The sequence below is a fragment of the Tursiops truncatus genome, chromosome 11, assembly GCF_011762595.2.
Source record: "Tursiops truncatus isolate mTurTru1 chromosome 11, mTurTru1.mat.Y, whole genome shotgun sequence".
NCBI classification, from domain to species: Eukaryota; Metazoa; Chordata; class Mammalia; order Artiodactyla; family Delphinidae; genus Tursiops; species Tursiops truncatus.
Genome location: NC_047044.1, coordinates 10154751 through 10171456, shown reverse-complemented (window position 1 = coordinate 10171456; position 16706 = coordinate 10154751). Strand labels below are relative to the sequence as shown.

Below are 16706 nucleotides of genomic sequence, written 5' to 3'. Positions count from 1 at the left end.
GCTCCACGTCCACAATCCCACTGAGCACAGGAGAAGACTGGAAATACTGAACAGACCAGAAATGGACTAATGTCCTGCTTGTCAGTAGAGGGAAAGGGTGGGTTGTAAGAATTATGAGCACATAAGGTTGGTACTGATTGATCCCTAACAAAATTCTAGAATAGGCTATTGCATATTTGAAAACACTTGGATAATAAAAGGATCCTGGAGCTAGCATAGGGTTTCTAAGAATATCACCAAGTGAACCAAATTTTCTGTTTTCAATGGTTACTGGTCTGGTAGGTTGGAAGAATGCCACAGGTACAGTGAACCTTGATTTTAACGAGGCATCAGGCAGTCTTTCTGTGCAGCTGTGATGGAGAAGCGTGTACTTCAAGGTGATAAAATTAGATTCAGAATTGATTGGACAGTCTTTTCCCTAAGAGTATAGTTAACAATGGATGGAGAGGTTTTTAGTGGTGTACACAGGGCATGTCCCTCTTCATTCCAACCTTTTTTCATTAGTGACCTGAATGAGGATATTCAAGTTTCAGACATAAAGCTCAGGAAAACTATAAGTTGGATTCAGAATTCTGAAGGATTTAATATAGGTGGGGAAATGGTCAGATGCAACAAGATGAAATCTGTTAAAGATCAATATAAAATCCTGCATTTATCTACAACACACAACATCAACAAAACACTAGAAAACCACTTGTATACAGGTGGTCTGACTTGGCCGCAGGTTTTATCTACAAGAGCAGGGGTTTGTAGTTACCACTCCGCTTCATGGGAGCCAGCGGTTTTGGCGAAGTGGCCTGAAGAGCTTGCGTGACATAGCTTCCAGATGGCAGTCTGGCCACTCGGGAGGACTGGGCTAGTTCTTGGTGCCCCCTACCCCGCCCAAGGTCCTGACTAGGAGGTGAGGGGCTGGAGCCCACAGACAGAAGAAATAGATGCAAGATCTGGGGATGCTGGCCTGGAGCCGTGAAAGCATCATCACTTTAGATTACAAGCGGAAGTAGGGCAGGTGGAAGAGATGGTTAAGGGCGCAAGCTTTGGAGTCAGCTGGCTTCAAAATCTGCATGAGCGCTTCTCAGCACCCACCTCGCAGTGTCAGGTCCCCATCTGGGAAATGGGGATAACGACTGGACCCACTCCCTCATAGGCCTGAAGGATATAAAGCACTTGGCCAGGGAGCACCCAGTACATGGTAGCTATTACTGTTACTATGAGCTGAGTGTAAGGAAGGACTTCCAACCATTGGAGGTGTCTATCAATGGAGCACGGGGAAGAGGGGAAGAGATTTCCCTGTCCCTGTGATGGAGGAGCTCCTGGCGCCAGAGTGCAGGTTGGAATTCCGTTGAGGAAAGAGCTTTTGGGGAGGAAACCCTGAAGGATTAGATGGCATGTCTGCCATCCTGGTTTACACGTAGACACAGGCACCTGCTACGAGGACTCGGCTAGATCCTGGTGTTGGACAAGTTGTGTGTGTGTGTGTGTGTGTGTGTGTGTGCGCGCGCGCATGCGCGCGCGCCTGTGTGTGTTATTGGGGGAGGTGGCAAGTGGAGGGCACAGTGAGAGAAAGCCCATCCACCCATCCTAAAGGACCAGGCCTGCTGACTGCAGACAGCAAGACATGAGGCCTGATCTCCCTTTCAAATACTTGTTCCTTGAATTCTGTGCAAGGCCCCTCTCCGCTGGGCGAGAAAGGGCTGCTTGCAAGGCGCTCTCGCTGAGTTCCAGCTGGGTCAGCAAGTGGCCCACCTGCAGTGTGGGCACAGCTGGGCTGGGGGCAGAGCTCGCATCTGAGGCCTCAGTTCTGAGCACACACTGACCCCACTGTGATGCCAGTTGTCCTAACCTGCTGCACTGGGAGAGAGGAGACCTTTGGATTGTCTGTTCTTTGCATTCTACCCCTAGCTTCTTTCAGAAAGTGTTTGAAAAAGCACAGGTACAGGGATAAGAGACCAAGAGACAGGCCAGGTCAGGCCCACCAAGCAGGTAACCGGAACCTTTAATTTTATTAGGTAGAATGCTTAATGCAGAGTTAATAGGGGCTAGAGTACCTAGCAGAGGGGAAGGGGGAGAGGGAGCTACTGAGATAAATAAGAGGGGGGCAGTAATGAGTTACATGTGGATTGGGGGGCTGCAGAACAGGAAGATAGGGGCAGAACAGAGCTACATACTTTATTCAAATACCATTGGGAGGCAAAGGGCAAAAGGCCAGGGCAGAATGTACATGTCAGGAGTTTAGTGTCTTCAGCCTGCTGCCAGCAACCTGGGTGCTGGGCCCTGGGTCTCCCCCTGGAGCCGAGGGTTTGGGCCTGAGCAGCCTATAACTCTGGGAAGCCCAAGGAGTTGGGGCTGACAGAGCAGGGGCCACAGAGCCTGGTGAGGGGAGAGGGAGTTGGCGGGGAGCCGGGAGGAAGGCTCTGTGAATTGTCTCCGAATCCTGGGGTCCCTGCCTCCTCATCTCCTGGGATGTGCCTCAAGATCTGGGAGCTTGTAGTGGAGTAGGACCTGGGTCCTCTTTCTCCATTAGACAAAGAATGAGGTTACTGGCATGAAATTGGATCTGGGGGCCTCTGTGCCAATCCCTTCCTGTGTTCAGGAGGGGAGGGGGCACTGAAGGGTTGAGGAGACCTCCCTCTGAGCTCCCCCCCACCCCCTCTCCCTCGAGGCTATTCAGAACTGTCCTCGGCCCCTGCGGGGCAGACGGAGCCTGCTGCAGGCGCTGACGCAGGCCTCTGGCTGGCCTTGCTCTTAGGCACGTGGCGCAGGTGGCACGGGTTATGTCAGTCCCCTTATTGCCCACGAAAGAGGAAACATGGGCACAGGAGTGGCAAGGCCTCCAATTCCCATCTGACCCTGGATGCTTCCCCTCCTCCCAGAGGAGGGTGAGCGGGGCCTGCTCAGATCCTGGGATCGAGGGTCATTCCTGGGGGCAAGGTGCAGCCCCTCGTTTTTCAGTCTGGGGCAACAAGCAACCTCCTTCTCCTCTGCCCAGCCGAGTAGCCCAGGGCTGTGCCTGGGCTGGAGTCTGGATAGGACGGGGTGGGGTCATCAAAGGCAGTGGGCCAGACAGAAGGCCTTCCCTCAGCTGTCAGCCTCTGCAGCTGCCTCCACAGCCGCCACCGGGCCTGAGATGGGCGAGGAACAGGGCGCGAGGGCTGGGGGAAGGGGCAGGGCGAGGGTGGTGGTGACAGGGCCTTCCTTAAGGCCGGGACAGCGTCGTATATACTGGCTGCTCCCAGTGTGTGGGGCTGTGGGACTGGGGCCCTGAGGGGCTGGGGTCAGAGATGGCCGTGTAGAGGGGCCGCTGTGAGGGCCCCATGTAGGAGAAGGCCGAGTAGAGGCCAGAGGTCTGGCCTGAATGGCCATAATAGGGTCCTGAGGGCTGATGGTCAGAGTAGTCAAACTGGGGGCGGGAGATGGAGGGGAAGGCGGAGCCATAGTGGGGCAGACTGAGGGAGGTGTAGGCGATCTGCGAGGTGGACGGCTGGTCAGTGTAGTGCGGGGGCCCCTGGGGCCCCGCGGTCTCCGTCTTCACCTGGGCTTTGGCATCCACACCAGGTGGCGAGACCGTGGGCAGAGCCACACCTGGAGGCTTGGAGATCCAGGCAGAGTGTCCACTGGCCACAGCCAGGGCGCTGCCCAGCCCGTAGCCAGCTGCCGAGTAGCTGCCCACATGGCCCGGGTGCCCGTTGGGCGGCAGGTACTGGTCCAACTCAGCCACATCAAAGGTCTCCATGTTGGACATTACCTCGTGGCTGATCTCACCGATGTCCACGTTGCCGAAGTCGATGTGAGGCTTCCCGCCCTCCCCCATGGAGCGCCCATCCCGCTTGGGGTCTGCCTTGCCCGACTGCAGCTCTGTCTTTGGGGTGGTCGGAGGGGTGGGCGGGCCATGGCTCTGGCCTGCAGGGGAGGGAGACAGAGAGAAAGGAAGCAGGAACCGAGGTCAGAGGCTGCTGGATTCTGATGGTTCACTTTCAGACAAGATGCCTCCAGAGGCTGAGGACTGATCACTGCGTGACCCTGCAAGTTTTACACGTTTGGGCAGCCCGAGGTGGCATGTAATTATGTAATGATCTTGGGTTGATCTCCAGTTATTTATGAAGTGCTCCAATCTTAGGAATGAGTCCTGTCTCCTACCAAAATAGGACTCCCGCGTCACCCACCTCCTGGAGAAGCCTGCTTCATTCTGCAAAGCCCTTCCTCACACCAGCTGAAGTCGGCTTCCCTGCCTGCTCCCATTGTTCCTTAACTGTTGAGCCCGATGGGGTCTGGCCTGTGGGTCTGGGCTCGCCTGTTCTCTCTTAAGCACACTCAGCCTCTGCTGGCCGCTCCCTCTGCTGACCTCTCCCGCCCTCATCGCTTTTGCTGGCTTGCCTGGGCCTCCTCCAGCCCTGGGCCCTGAACAGCGATGTGTCACCTCCAACCCACTCCTTCCTCCCAAGGCCACCTCAAGTGCCCCTTATTCAAGGAAACCTTCCCTGTGACCCAGTGCCCCCGACCATGCTCTCAGCTCCCATCACACACCGCGCTGTCCCATTGTTCCTCCAGCTTTCTCCCTGCCTGTTCAGGAGAGCAATGAGATAAGTGACCTGCTCTACCCCGTTCCTTTGTCTGTCCATTTGCTCATTCACACATTCATTCAGCAAACACTTAGGGGGCACTGCTAAGTGCCAGGCACTGTGCCAGGCGTAGGGGATACAAATGTAAATCAAATGGGTCCTTGTCTGCACAGCTCCTAGTCTTGGGGGAGATCCAGGGACCCACACATGGCTAGAGGGCAGCATCCGAAGTGCTGTGATGAGGGGATGTGTGAAGGGCTCAGGGGACCAGCGCAGGAAGCTGCTCACCCTGCCCTGGGGACGTGGGGAAGGTCTCACTGAGGAGGAGTAGCTGAGCTGTTGAAGGGGAAGAGAAAGCCCAGGCCTACAGTAATATAGTGAACTGGTTGTTCTGTACAAGGTCCAAGGTCTTCTGGTGTGTCTGTGTCCCTGAATCTCCAAAGGAGTGTGAGGGCGGAATGGCTGGATTGAGGATCCCATCGGAGAGAGAACATGTTCATGGTCTCGGAAACCAGACGCTCCTCGAGGGCAGGCCTGTACCTCCATCAGACCAGAGGCAATGCTGAGTCCTGTGCTGGCCAGAGTGTCTAGACTTTGAGTTTGAATCCTGGCTCTGCCACTTACTGTGTGACCCTGGGCAGACCCCCTATCTTCTCATCACTTTCCTTATTAGTAAAACAAAGGTGATAGCAAGCATCTCAGACATGGCCTCCTTCTGGAAGCTTTCCTTGACCAGAGTCTGGTGGGTAGCTGGGTATCTCTGGAGACCGACTGGGTGGACAGGTCGATGCCTCCTCCCTAGAGGTCATGCCCCCTCATGGGCTTTGTGTGCACTTGTTTCATCCTGTACTTAATTCAGTTGTTTCCATCCCTCTAGAGTGGGCTCCTGAGGCCAGGGACCGTGGCTTCTCGTTTGTATGCCTGGTGTCTGCTTCCAGGTCTGGCACAAAGGAGTACTCGGAGCGTGTCTTCTGAAGGCAGAGCTCTGCTCACTGAGACTTGCCAACGTGCCTGACCCCAAGCACGGTGTTCTGTATGCTACGAACACAAGTGAGGCAGCTGTGGTGGGGCAGAGGCCCGGGAGCCAGACCACCTGGGCTTAGACCTCAGCTGTACGGCAAGTTACTCTCAGTTTTCTGTAGAGTTTTCTCTCTGTAAAATGAGAGTGATTTGCCAGAGCTGAGGTCTGACCCCAGGCAGTGTGACCGCCTTGTCACAGCTTAGAGTGATTGCATGTGTGCCTGGCACACAGTAGGTACTCAGTTAATGTTAGCTGCTGTCATCATTCATGAGAAGGAAACAGGATAGATACCCTGTGTCTGGCTCATCCATGGCACGTGCTCAATGTCACATGCCGTGTCTCCCCCATCAGACTGGGAGGTGGGAAGGAGGCAGTGATCTCCCCTTCATCTGCTCTCCCATTTCTCAAAATCGTCCTGTCCCACTTTTCTTTGGTGTAACTCCCCCACTGGCCTCCATGGCCTCCTTAACTGGTCTCTTCACCCCAAAGCAGTGCCCCTTCTATCAGTCCTGGTCAGAGCCCTCTTGCCCAGCCGCCTCGCCTGACACCTGAGTCCCCACTGAGCTCCCTCTGGGCCCCTGCACCCTAGCTGGGCAACCACCCAGTCGGGCCAGCCCTTCCCAGAGCCTCGGGTCTCAAGCCAGCCAGCCTTTGCCTCTCCCCACCGCCCAGCCTCCCCCAACCCAAGCTCCCAGCTCCGTGCTCACCCGAGGGGTGCTCAGGGTTTCCATCTGACATCGGGGAGCCCTCGCCCGGGTGCCGGTGGTCCAGGTGGGCGCTCTTGTAGTGGGCCTGGATGGCAGCAGCACTGCCCTGCTCGGCCTCCCCGCCTGGGCACTCTGACTCTCCCTGGGCCGCCTTCCCGTTCTTCCGCCTCCGCGGCTGGTACTTGTAATCTGGGTGATCCTTCTTGTGCTGCATCCGGAGCCGCTCGGCCTCCTCAATGAAGGGGCGCTTGTCACTCTCATTCAGCAGCCTGGGGTGGGGTGGTTGGGGGAGGCAGCAGAGGGGGAGACATCATAAGTGTCTGCCCTAGAAGAAATGAGGCCCCGGGATGGGGAGCCCAGCGGGCAGGGGGCTGTGCCGTTTGATTTATGGACTGGAGGATGTGAGCCCAAGGCACCACAGCCTCAGGGGGCAGTGATCGCTGCCCCAAATCTCTCGGGGGCTGGAGTGTGAGAGAGGAATCAGCCTGCTGCTCCTGGCAGCCCCTGAGCATGGAGTTAGAATAGAGCTTACAAGAGGCATAGAGCTTCCTTCAGTTCGAGGAAGAGAAAATGTTTCTCGTCATCAAAGCTGTCTGCAAGTGGAGCTGGCTGCCTCGTTAGGGGGTGAGCTCCCTGGGACTGGAGGTGTGCAAACAGAAGCAGCATGGTGAGGGGGAAGAGTCCAGTGTCTGCTACTTACTAGCTGAGTGACCGTGGGCAAGTCACTTCTCTGAGCCTTAGTTTCTTCACCTATAAAACGGGGATGATAATACCTACTTCACCAGGTGTGGGATTGGCCAAGATAATGGCTGTGAAGGGCTGTGCACGAGACCTGGGGATGGGGGACTGGCACCTTGAGTAACAGGTGCAATTCTAATGCTGCTTGTGGGGTGGGTGGACAGGAGGACCTGGCGTGGAACCCCTCAACTCTAGAATCTGGATTTTTGTGAATCCCAGTGTGGTGGGGCCTAGGGGGCAGGATGTGAGTGTCCCTTACTATGTAGGAGCCACTGCCTCCTGGGGGAGATCAGATCTCCTTGTCCAGGGGGGTGACAGAGGGTAAAGGAAGCTAGACTCTCTTCTGAGACCCTGGACAGGGGCAGACAGACCTCCTCCCCAGTCCAAGCCCAGCCAATGGAAGGCAGCCCCTGAAGACAGTACCCCTGCCCACTTCAAGCAGGGGTACTCCAGCCTCAGGCCAGGGCTGGGGCAGGGGGAGTTCAGGGCTTGGCTGCTCAGGGTGAGGAGGGCAGGATGGGGTACCTCAAAGAGGGGCTCAGGGGAAAGAACACACACTCAGACTCCGAGACATAAGGCACTCTGTGGGAGCAGCTCTGTCCTTTGGCCCAAAGGGCCTCTCTCTCCAGCTGCCCGCCCCCCCCCCACAGTGGGCGCCCTCTTCACCCAGTCAGCAGAAGGCTGAGCCCTCCCTGCCCAGGATGGGAGGGGGTGGTCATACCAGGCACCTCCTAGCGGGCAGCGGCATTCCTCTGCAGCTTAGCCTCCCCTGGCTGCCCTCCCCCTAGGCCACCCGGCCCAGCCCTAGTGCAACTTTCACTTTCCAAGGGTCCCTCTAGCTGAGTGATGGGATGGAGACCCCAGACCAAGGCCTCAGGAGTGAGGGAGTGGGATGCGGCCTTTTTCACCCCAGCTGGCCCACCCCCCAACCCCAGCCAGCCTAGGGGAGTCGGTGGGGCAGGCCCAACGGTGTGTGTGTGGTGAGGGGAGAAGCTGCATGTGAGGGCGCTCAGCCAGCTGTGGCCCCGGCACAGAGGCTCCCAGGATGTCTGGGGACACTGCACTCCCTCTTCCACCCCAAACCTTCCCTGTGCCCTCTGTCCAGCTGGCAACCGGATGTGAATCAGCAAGAAAATGGCAGGGGGCACGGAGCCAGGGCACAGGCCAGAAGAGAGGGAAGATTCCAACACTGCATCCCATTGGCACCTCCCATGCTAGTTCCCAGCAGTACCCTAACCTCGATAGAAATCTAGCCCGGGGGCGGGGTGGGGGGATGGCCAGCTTTAGCCCAATGCTAACCTCACCCCCAAACCACCCAGCCGCACCCAGACCTTCAATCTTGGCTCTTTTCAGGCTCTCTCCTGACCCCAGACCCGCCCTGCCCCACCACGTAAACCCAATCCCAAACTTCATCTTGCCTCCAGCGCCAGCCCTGTCACCACAGCTCTAACTACAAACCTCATGCTATCTGCACTTCGCTTCATCTCTGGGTCTCCGAGGTCTGGAATAGGGATGGGGAGGGGCTAGGCTGGTTCCCCACCCAAACTGGAACCCCATGTGGGGGGCTTCCACGGTGGGGCACTGGCTGCCACTTCACCTGCTCCTGTCAGGGAAGGGACCTGGGAGTTGGGAGAGGCTCCAGCCTGCTGTCACTATTCTCTCCAGGCAGGCCAACCTGTATACCCCCAGCACCACGTGAACAACATCTAACAGTCCTTTCCCAGGCGGGCACCGAAGGTTAGCGTGACCGTCGGCGCTCCCCCAGCCATTTAGGAGCCAGGACCCGGACGCTGGTGTGTCTGACCCCAACCCCCTTCCAGCACCCCACACAGTCTGTATGCATGTCTTTCTCTTCTCAGGTATAGGGCCCCTGATTTCCAGTTCTGCCCAGATAACCATACCCCTTCCTGACAGCCTGGGAGTCATGAGCCTGGGCCGGGGGTGGGGGGGATTTCAGGAGGAGCCCCTGGAGAGACTGGCCAGCCCAGTGCATATACAGATGTCTCCTGGGGCCCCCACCCAGGCTCTAGGTAGCCCGCCCCCTGTTGGCGTAGCCTTTGATCCTTGCCATTGTCTGGGGTTGGGTCCTGAGTAAGCAGTGCCTACTTTCCTGATTGCCCCACCCCAGGTTGGCCCCTGGGGGGCACCCTGGGCCCCTGTGCGCACAACTTGAGTGGCGGCCAGGAACAAGTCCTTCTGAGGTAGCCCATGCCTGGGCTAAGGGAACAGGGACAGACAGGGACGTTGGAGGGTCCAATTTTAAATCCTTGGCAATGGCATGGGGGAGAAGCAGGGTGTCCATCCTTGCTTTGATGCCCTCACTGTGGTCTGCTCGTGGTCCCAGGGCCTGTTTTGTCTGCCTGTCTCCCTCCTGGTTGTCCGTCTCTCACTTGCTCTTCTCTGTCCCATGGCACCAAGGGTACTGGCCTGGCTGAGCCCTGCCACAGTGCGATGGACCTTGGGCAGAGGAGCTAGCTTTGACCTCTGCTCCTGGGCAGGGTTAGACCCTCTGAGTCCATGCAGCAGGTTGGCCACTGAGCCCAGCGCCTGCTGGGGTGAGCAGAGCGCTGAGAGCGGGACGGGAAGGAGCACCAGGCCTTTAGCAGACACATGGCCAAGGACGGGGCCAGGGGGCTGGATGGGAATTCCTCTAGGTCTCTTGGGGGCCCTCCCGCGCCTTCCACCACCTTAAGCCTTTGGCCTTCTAGGCCAATCTGCACTGTGCTGGGGCCGGCAGGGGGAGGGCAGCGGCAGGAGGGTGGCAGGCCCCTCTGACAAAGCCCAAACTTTCTGCAGCTCAGAGGCTCCTCGCTCCTGCTCTCCTCTGCCCTCACCCTCCCTAGCTCCTGACCGTGTCTTAGAGTGCAGGCGTGACCCACTTCTGTCACCAAGGATGGTGTGTGGGAAGACCACTGGACGAAGAGCCAGGAGACCTCGGTTCTGGCCCTGGCTCTGCCCCAAGCTGTTACGTGGCCTTGGTGGTCCCTGTGCCTCTCTGGGCCTATCTCTTGGGCAGTCCAGTGGGGAATCAGGTAACCTCTGCAGACGCACATCTTCTGGAGCCCTTGCTCTCGATCTGAGCTGCCCAGGACTTCTTGGGGGGCGGGGTTGCCCTGGTCAACAACATATTCCCAAGGGGCCAGCCTAAGCCCCAGACCTGAGGTGAGGCCGCCTGCCTCCTCGAGGGCTGTTTTTCCCAGAGGTTTGGGCTGCTTCCAGAGAACCTGGAACTCTGAGGGACCCTGGGTAGGCAAGGCACCAACGTTTCCTCCTGGCCAGGGCTCTCCGGTCTAGGGCTGGAGGAGTAGGAGGTTACTGCTGGGTGGGGCCCTGGAAAAGAAGATGGCGCCTGGACTGGGAGAGGGAGGGAGGGGAAGAGTCGGGCCTGGCAGCTCTGGGGCCGGGTGGGAGGGGCAGGCTTCTTTCCATGTGTCCCCTTCCCTGGGGGAAGAAGAAGCCCCCGGCCTGAAGGAAGGGTGGTCAGAAGGGCACAGAGAAGGCAGCTGGGGTAGGACAAGATCCTGCAGTGGCCGAGTTGCCCTCAGCAGTTCTCCATCCCTCACCCTTTCAAAGACCCGGATCTGAATTCCTTGTCTGCACCCCCCCACCCCACCCCATCTCACTCCCCCAGCCCTCCACCTGGCTGCCTCAGTTTCCCTGCCTCTCCAGCCTGGCCTTCAGTTCCTTCCCAAGCGTTTCCCCCGAATCCCCCTGACCGGCGGCAGTGGCACCCTTGAGTGGCTTGCCTGTGGAAGGGGTTAGTGGAGCCCCGTGGTGTGGAGTCCTCCACCAGCCTTCCCTCCCTTCCGCCTTCACTCTCGCCCCAAGAAACCCAGGCCCGAGCGCCTGCCACCGACAGAATTCCAACCGCGAGGGGGCGCCTTCCAGCCCGCTGCCCCGGCTGGGGAGCCGGGCCTAGGCCGCTGGAGATCCGAGCGAGCGCAACCACAAAGGGGTACTGGGGGAAGGGCGGGTCCGATGCACCCAGCTGGCCTTCCAGTCCCACCATCAAGGCGGTGGCTGCCCCAGGAGAAAGGCTCAGGCAGTGCCCGTCTAGCCCGAATCCACCCGCAGGTAGGGGGCCCGCGGGAGCTCCCCGGAGGCGGGTCGGGGGCGCTCACCTCCAGAGCTTGCCCAGCGTCTTGCTGAGCTCGGCGTTGTGCAGGTGCGGGTACTGGTCCGCCAGCTTCCTGCGCGCTGCCTGCGCCCACACCATGAAGGCGTTCATGGGCCGCTTGACGTGCGGTTTGCTCTTGCTGGCGCCGTTGACGCGCACGGGCATGGGCACCAGCGTCCAGTCGTAGCCGCTGAGCACCTGGCTGACGGCCTCGCGGATGCACACGGGGAACTTGTCATCGTCCGCCTCGCCGTCCTGCTGCTCCTTCTTGACCTTGCCCAGCTCGCCGGGCCCCGGGCTGGCTCGCAGGCCCGATCCGCCGCCTCCACCGCCGCCGTCGGGCCCCAGAGAGGGCGCGCTCCCCGGGGACAGGCAGCGCGGCTCCTCGGAGCCCACGGGGCTCAGCTCCACCTCGGACAGGTCCTGCTCCTCCGCCATGTCGCCCCCGGCCGCCGCCGCCTCGGCCGCCTCCCCGGGGCCCGCCGCCGGGGTCCTCGCAAAGAGTCCAACGCCCACCTGGACGGGAAGGCGGGTGCGATGGGAGGAGTGCGCGCAGCCCCGACGGCGTCGCGGCGCGGGACGCGATGCAGGCACGGCCCCGAGGTGGCGTCTGCCCGGCTCCCCCTAAACCCACCACAGACCCTGGGCCCCGCGCACATGCTAGACCCTGGCTCGGCCTCCTAGCTCCCGCCTCCGTGTCTCCCCGCCACCTGGTCCCAACCGTCTCTTGGTGTGGGTGGGTTTGGGTTTTTTTTTTTTAAAACCTCCTCTTGGGTGGAGGTTTGTTGATGGAAAGGAAGAAAAACGGACTCTTTATTCTGCTCTAATCCTGGCTCCTGGAATTTCCCACCTTTTCTCTCACCTTTCCTTCTTCCCTTCCGCCTGCCCCGACGGTGCCTGGAGGAGCTGGGTGGGGGGCAGATGCGGGTGTCAGCCTCTCGCCACCCCACGCCCCACCGCAGGGTCCCAGGCCTGGGCCCCGGAAGGGAGGAGCGGGCTGCGCACTTACTCACCTCGGACCTCTCCTCCAGTCTGGGGCTCGTCCTTAGGAAGTGGAAAACCGTGTCCCAAGGTGTGCGGTCCAGCTCGGGGCTGGGTGGGGGACGCTGGTGGGCTGGGAGGGAGGGGCTGGGGGCCCTGAGCTTCAGGCCACGGCCTTGTCAGGACGGAGCCTGAATCCTCACCACCAACCACCCTGGCCGGACAGCCTGAGACTGACTGAGCGCTGAGCTGCTGCCGAGGGCTGGGGAAGGAAGGAGGGGGAGAGGGGGAGGGGGAGGGGAGGGAGGGAAGGGCAGAAGGTGGAGCCTCCAGCGCTTTCCTTCATCCCCAACACTCAGGGCTCCTCCGCCAGCCCCCCCACACGCCCGCTCCCTGCGCTGCTGCCCCAGGCCCATCCTGGGAGGTGTAGGAGTGGGGTGGTCAGGCCAGGAAAGCCAATGGATGAAGGTGGGCAGGGTCACAACCTGTAGCTTGAAGGAAAATTGGGCTCAACTGGGACCCCCCACCTCTGCCTCAGGTGGAGGGATGGGCAGTTGGCAGAGGATTGGGGAGGAATGAGGAGAAGGCAGGTGAAGCCTCTGTCACATGTGGGGCGCTGGCCTGTGTCGCTTCACCTAAGACCTCTCGTTGAGTGCCAGCCTGTCTCACCCCACCTCCTGCCCGCACCCGGGCTGCCCTCTCTTTCTCACCTTAAACAGAAAGAGAGGAAGATTGCAGTCCATACCTGGTGAGGCGGGGAGAAGCTGCGCACCCCCTGCCTAGTGCAGATGCCCCAGCTTGACCCCTGGTCCCCTCTCACTGGACACCCAGCACCGCAAGGTAGAGGGACAGGACTAACGTGCAGGAGGCTGGGCGTGAGCTGGGCTGGGGTCCCTCTCCAAGTAGGTCTGAAAGGCTTCTGGGGCCCCACTTCCTGGCACCCAACTCCCTCCATCCTGGTAGGGTGAGTCTCAATCCTGGTTATCATGATGTCCCCCCCACACCCCGAGAAAGAGTGGGGAGTTGCCCTGCCTCTCTCTTCCTCCTCTCTGCTCCCTTCTCCCCTCAGCCCCGTCCCCAGCAGGGTGACCCCTCCATTTTTCTGTCCTGCTCATCATCTCAGGCTTCCCCAGGCCTCTCCTCCACAGATCTCAGCCCCTCTCTCTTCTCAGAAGGTGGGTGTTGAGGCAGAGGTGAGGGTGTGTGTGGAGGACAGATGGAGCCTGGGCCGCACTGGCGACCATGGATGGCTCTGAGCTCCTCAGCAGCTGGGCGAGGCCCCAGGCCCACCCCAAGGGAGTCCTGTGTGGAGTGGGGCTGGGAAGGGGGCCTAGGCAAGGCCTCATGCTTGGGAAAGGCCAAGGGGGTGGAGGGGTGGGTAGTGGGACACAATGAGGTAGTCACACGAGGCGAAGGCATGTTGGGGGTGGGAGGAGCGGACACTGGAACACACACACACACACACACGCTCGCACACACACAACCAGCCAGACAATCGGGCCAGTGTGTCTGGGCCCTCGGAGCCCAGTGAATTAGGAGTTTGATAAGGGTTTTCTCTTTCTGTCGCTCGCCGGCCTTGGACAATCTCCCCCCAGTTTTCCTCGACGCCACCCCCGGCGCTGCCAACCCTCCTCCCCCCCCGTTCCCCCCCCCCCCCCCCCCCCCGCCTCCCTTCTCTTCCCTGTGCCCAGACTCTTGTTCGGGGCCTTGAAACAGTGAGCTGTCTTTGTTCGAAATACAGGTGAACGGCAATCATGTGATTAACACACACACACATAAAAAGCTTTTTAACAGCGCCCGCCTGGCCTCAGAACCGCCCAGAGAGGAGCCGCCCTGGATGGACAGAGGGACAGAGGGACGAGCCTCCAGCCGGTCGTGTCTGGCTACCCTCAGCAGTCTCCGACACCCGCTGCTGCCCGCCCGCTGCCCGCCTGCGTGGCATCTCTCGATCCCGGTGGGTCCCCGCTCATCCTTCCACCCCTCGGTTCCTCCTCTCGAGGAGGTGTGGTGCCTGTGGCGTCTGTGACTCGGCCTGAGACCGCCTGGGGCAGGGAGGGGTGGCTGTGGAGGGTAGGAAGCCAGGTGTGGGGTCCCACAGCTCCCCTTTCGACTCCCCGCCTCCTCCCCTACCCTCCTTGGCCCAGCTGTGCCAGGATGGGGGTGGGGGGGCAGTGGGTGCTCTGGGTTTGCAGAAAAGCCACACTGGACAGAAGGGGCCTCTCTCTTCCCTTCCCTCTGTCTCTCTCTCTCTCTCTGTCCCTCTCTTCCTGTTTCCACAGTGCTATGTGGGCTCTCTGCTGAGAGGTGCTGGATGAGGCAGGTGGGCCTGCAGGGGGGCAGGGGTACAGTGCCGTGAGATGCCCAAGGCTGTGCGTGGGTGGGGTACCCCGTGCTGTGAACACACTGCCCACCATGCGGGCAACTCTGATCCCCTCCATCTGTTGCAGGCCCCTGGGGCCCAGCTTTCTCCAGCAGGGGAGGGTGAAGGGTCCATGTGCATCCCTGGAGAGCAGGGAGTTTGGAGAGGGGGAGGGCTCCTGGGTGAGGACACCGGTGCCTCTGCCCTTACCAGAACAACCTTCTGGTCAGCGCCTGCTTCTGCTCCCTTCCCTGCTCGGGGTGGGAGGGGTCCTTTTCCCCCTCATTCCTGACCCTTCCCCAAGGATGCTGGTGACCCCCTTGCCCCACCCTGAATCCCACCTGCCCATTCCGGGTGAGGTGTGATGCCTGGTGCACTCTCTGGCCTGTTCTCTCTCCCCAGCAGGGAGGGCCCAACATGAGAGTATAATGGTGAGGTTCAGGCTTCCTTCCCTGGGCAGAGGCCTTTCAGGAGTATCAGGGTTTTTCTGCGATCCAACCTGGGCTCTGTGAAGCTGGACCCAGATTTACTCCTCAGATGGGCCCCTGGAGGAGGAGAGCTAATGAAATTCTGTCAGTCAAACGTAAAGCCCAAAGCCCGCTGATGCCCCTGCCTGGTGGAGCTGCTTCGGTTCGCTGTGACCCTTAACCCCTTAGCTCCCCGAGTCCTCCTCTTGGGGCACTGGTCCTGCTTTGTGGAAGGCCCACCCTTGGCTCCCCGTCCTGGGTCCCAGTGGCTCATCTGTCCCCTGGGGTGATGACCATCTTGCCTGGCCTGCCTCTCAGAACACCCCAAGGTGAGATGGGGAACTCTCCTGTTCAGCAGAGCCAGGGCCGAGCAGGGAAGGCACTTTCCCACCTCTAGGCACTGTGAGGGTGAGACCTGCGTGGGCCAGGCTGTCCTCACTCGTTCCTCAGGCCTGGGCCCAGCTCCCCGTTTCTGACCAGCTCCCAGCAAGCGCCTTGAGTACCGCTTCTAAGTCTCGCTCCACGTTAGGGTCACTGTGGAGTCTTAAAGAAACATTGAAGCCCGGATCCCCTGCAGACTGGCTAATTCTGAATTTCTGGGCATGGGGTCCAGACATGTTTCCTTTTTGAAGCTCTCTGGGAGGCCTTGCTTTCCCTCACTGGGGTCTCTGGAACCCCGAGGCGGCGGCGGTGACCCTCTGCATGCCCCAAAATCGCCAGGGAGAGGGGAGAGTGCTGGGCTCTGGACCCCAGAGCTGGAGACCAGAACTGCAGTGACCCTGGGGTGTGCAGGGAATTGTGGGGTGTGGCAGGGGAGGGGCTGTGCATTGGAAAGGGGGAGGGCTGAGGGGCACAGGTCAGGGTCAAGGGTACAATACTGACTGAGACAAAAGCTTAGTCTGGGTGAGTGTACGGTCGGGGGGTGGTGGGAGCTCCCCCACCTCTGGACAGGTGTGTTCTTCTGGGTTCGGGTGCGGTGGAAAGAGCATTGGTCTTGGAGTCAGGAAATCCTGCCCCTAGTATCCAGATGGCCTTGGGTGGATTATGCTGTTAACCTCTCAGGACTTGCTTTTTGCATGTATAAAATGTTGATGATTTTATATATCACCGTATCCCAAGTGGATGGGAGAATTAAATAAGAATACACAGGGAATTCCCTGGTGGTCCAGTGGTTAGGACTCGGCCCTTTCACTGCTGGGGCCTGGCTTTGATCCCTGTTTGGGGAACTAAGATCCCACCCCATGCAGGGAGGCGAAATTAAAAAAAAAAAGAACAGAACACACACACATACACATTTGGTGTGGAGTAAGTGCTCCGCAGTTAGTTAGAAGAAGTAGTTTAGGGACTGAGAGGTGGGGAAGGCTCACTTCGGTTCAAGTGCACAGGTGTTCACCTCAGGAGTTTGTAATCTGCCTGTCGAATCCCAGCATCAGACCAGGGCGGTGCGTGATAACCTCCTCACGGGCAGGCCTCTCCTGCTGTGCCCCTCAACAGCGAAGGCCCGCACTTCCACAGCCCCCTGTGGGCCGGCCCAGCTCCGGGCCCCTCTGTCCCTGGAGTCTCAACAACTCTCTCGGTGGGTGCTGTCATTATTCTCCTTCTAGGAAGGAAACTGAGGCACAGAGACGTTCAGTGGTGAGCCCGGGCTCACCCAGCTAATGATGGGAGGGCGCGGCCTGGTGCCCGCAGTTTCCCTCGTAGCCCAGCCTCTGATCATATGCTGCCCTACTGCCTCTGGACCCCAGGCACGGCCCCCC

General features: G+C 59.6%; 1 protein-coding gene and 1 long non-coding RNA gene across 2 annotated transcripts in view; one reads left to right on the top strand and one right to left on the bottom strand.

Annotated features, from left to right (window-relative positions):
- Positions 1 to 577: 577 nt before the first annotated feature.
- SOX10 (SRY-box transcription factor 10) lies at positions 578 to 12369 on the bottom strand. The gene is made up of 4 exons (XM_033866079.2): positions 12156 to 12369; positions 11147 to 11658; positions 6288 to 6556; positions 578 to 3900 (listed from the first exon to the last, which is right to left on the bottom strand). The coding sequence occupies exons 2-4, from the start codon at positions 11578 to 11580 to the stop codon at positions 3197 to 3199; spliced, it is 1407 nt and encodes a 468-aa protein (XP_033721970.1). The 5' UTR covers positions 11581 to 11658; positions 12156 to 12369; the 3' UTR covers positions 578 to 3196.
- A 1488-nt stretch (positions 12370 to 13857) lies between these two features.
- LOC141275812 (uncharacterized) overlaps positions 13858 to 16706 on the top strand; it is a 40158-nt gene continuing 37309 nt past the window's right edge. Inside the window, exon 1 of the long non-coding RNA XR_012324184.1 lies at positions 13858 to 14077. This is a non-coding gene — a long non-coding RNA (uncharacterized lncRNA). The remainder of the gene's footprint in view (positions 14078 to 16706) is intronic.

What these genes read in the sequence shown, in the direction of transcription:
- SOX10 (XM_033866079.2), bottom strand. Translation starts at nt 11,580, where the DNA reads ATGGCGGAGGAGCAGGACCTGTCCGAGGTGGAGCTGAGCCCCGTGGGC. An exon ending in ACGCTGGGCAAGCTCTGGAG is followed by an intron (nt 6,557 to 11,146) that starts GTGAGCGCCCCC and finishes ACCCCACCCCAG; the next exon opens with GCTGCTGAATGAGAGTGACA. An exon ending in AAACCCTGAGCACCCCTCGG is followed by an intron (nt 3,901 to 6,287) that starts GTGAGCACGGAG and finishes CCTCCCCTGCAG; the next exon opens with GCCAGAGCCATGGCCCGCCC.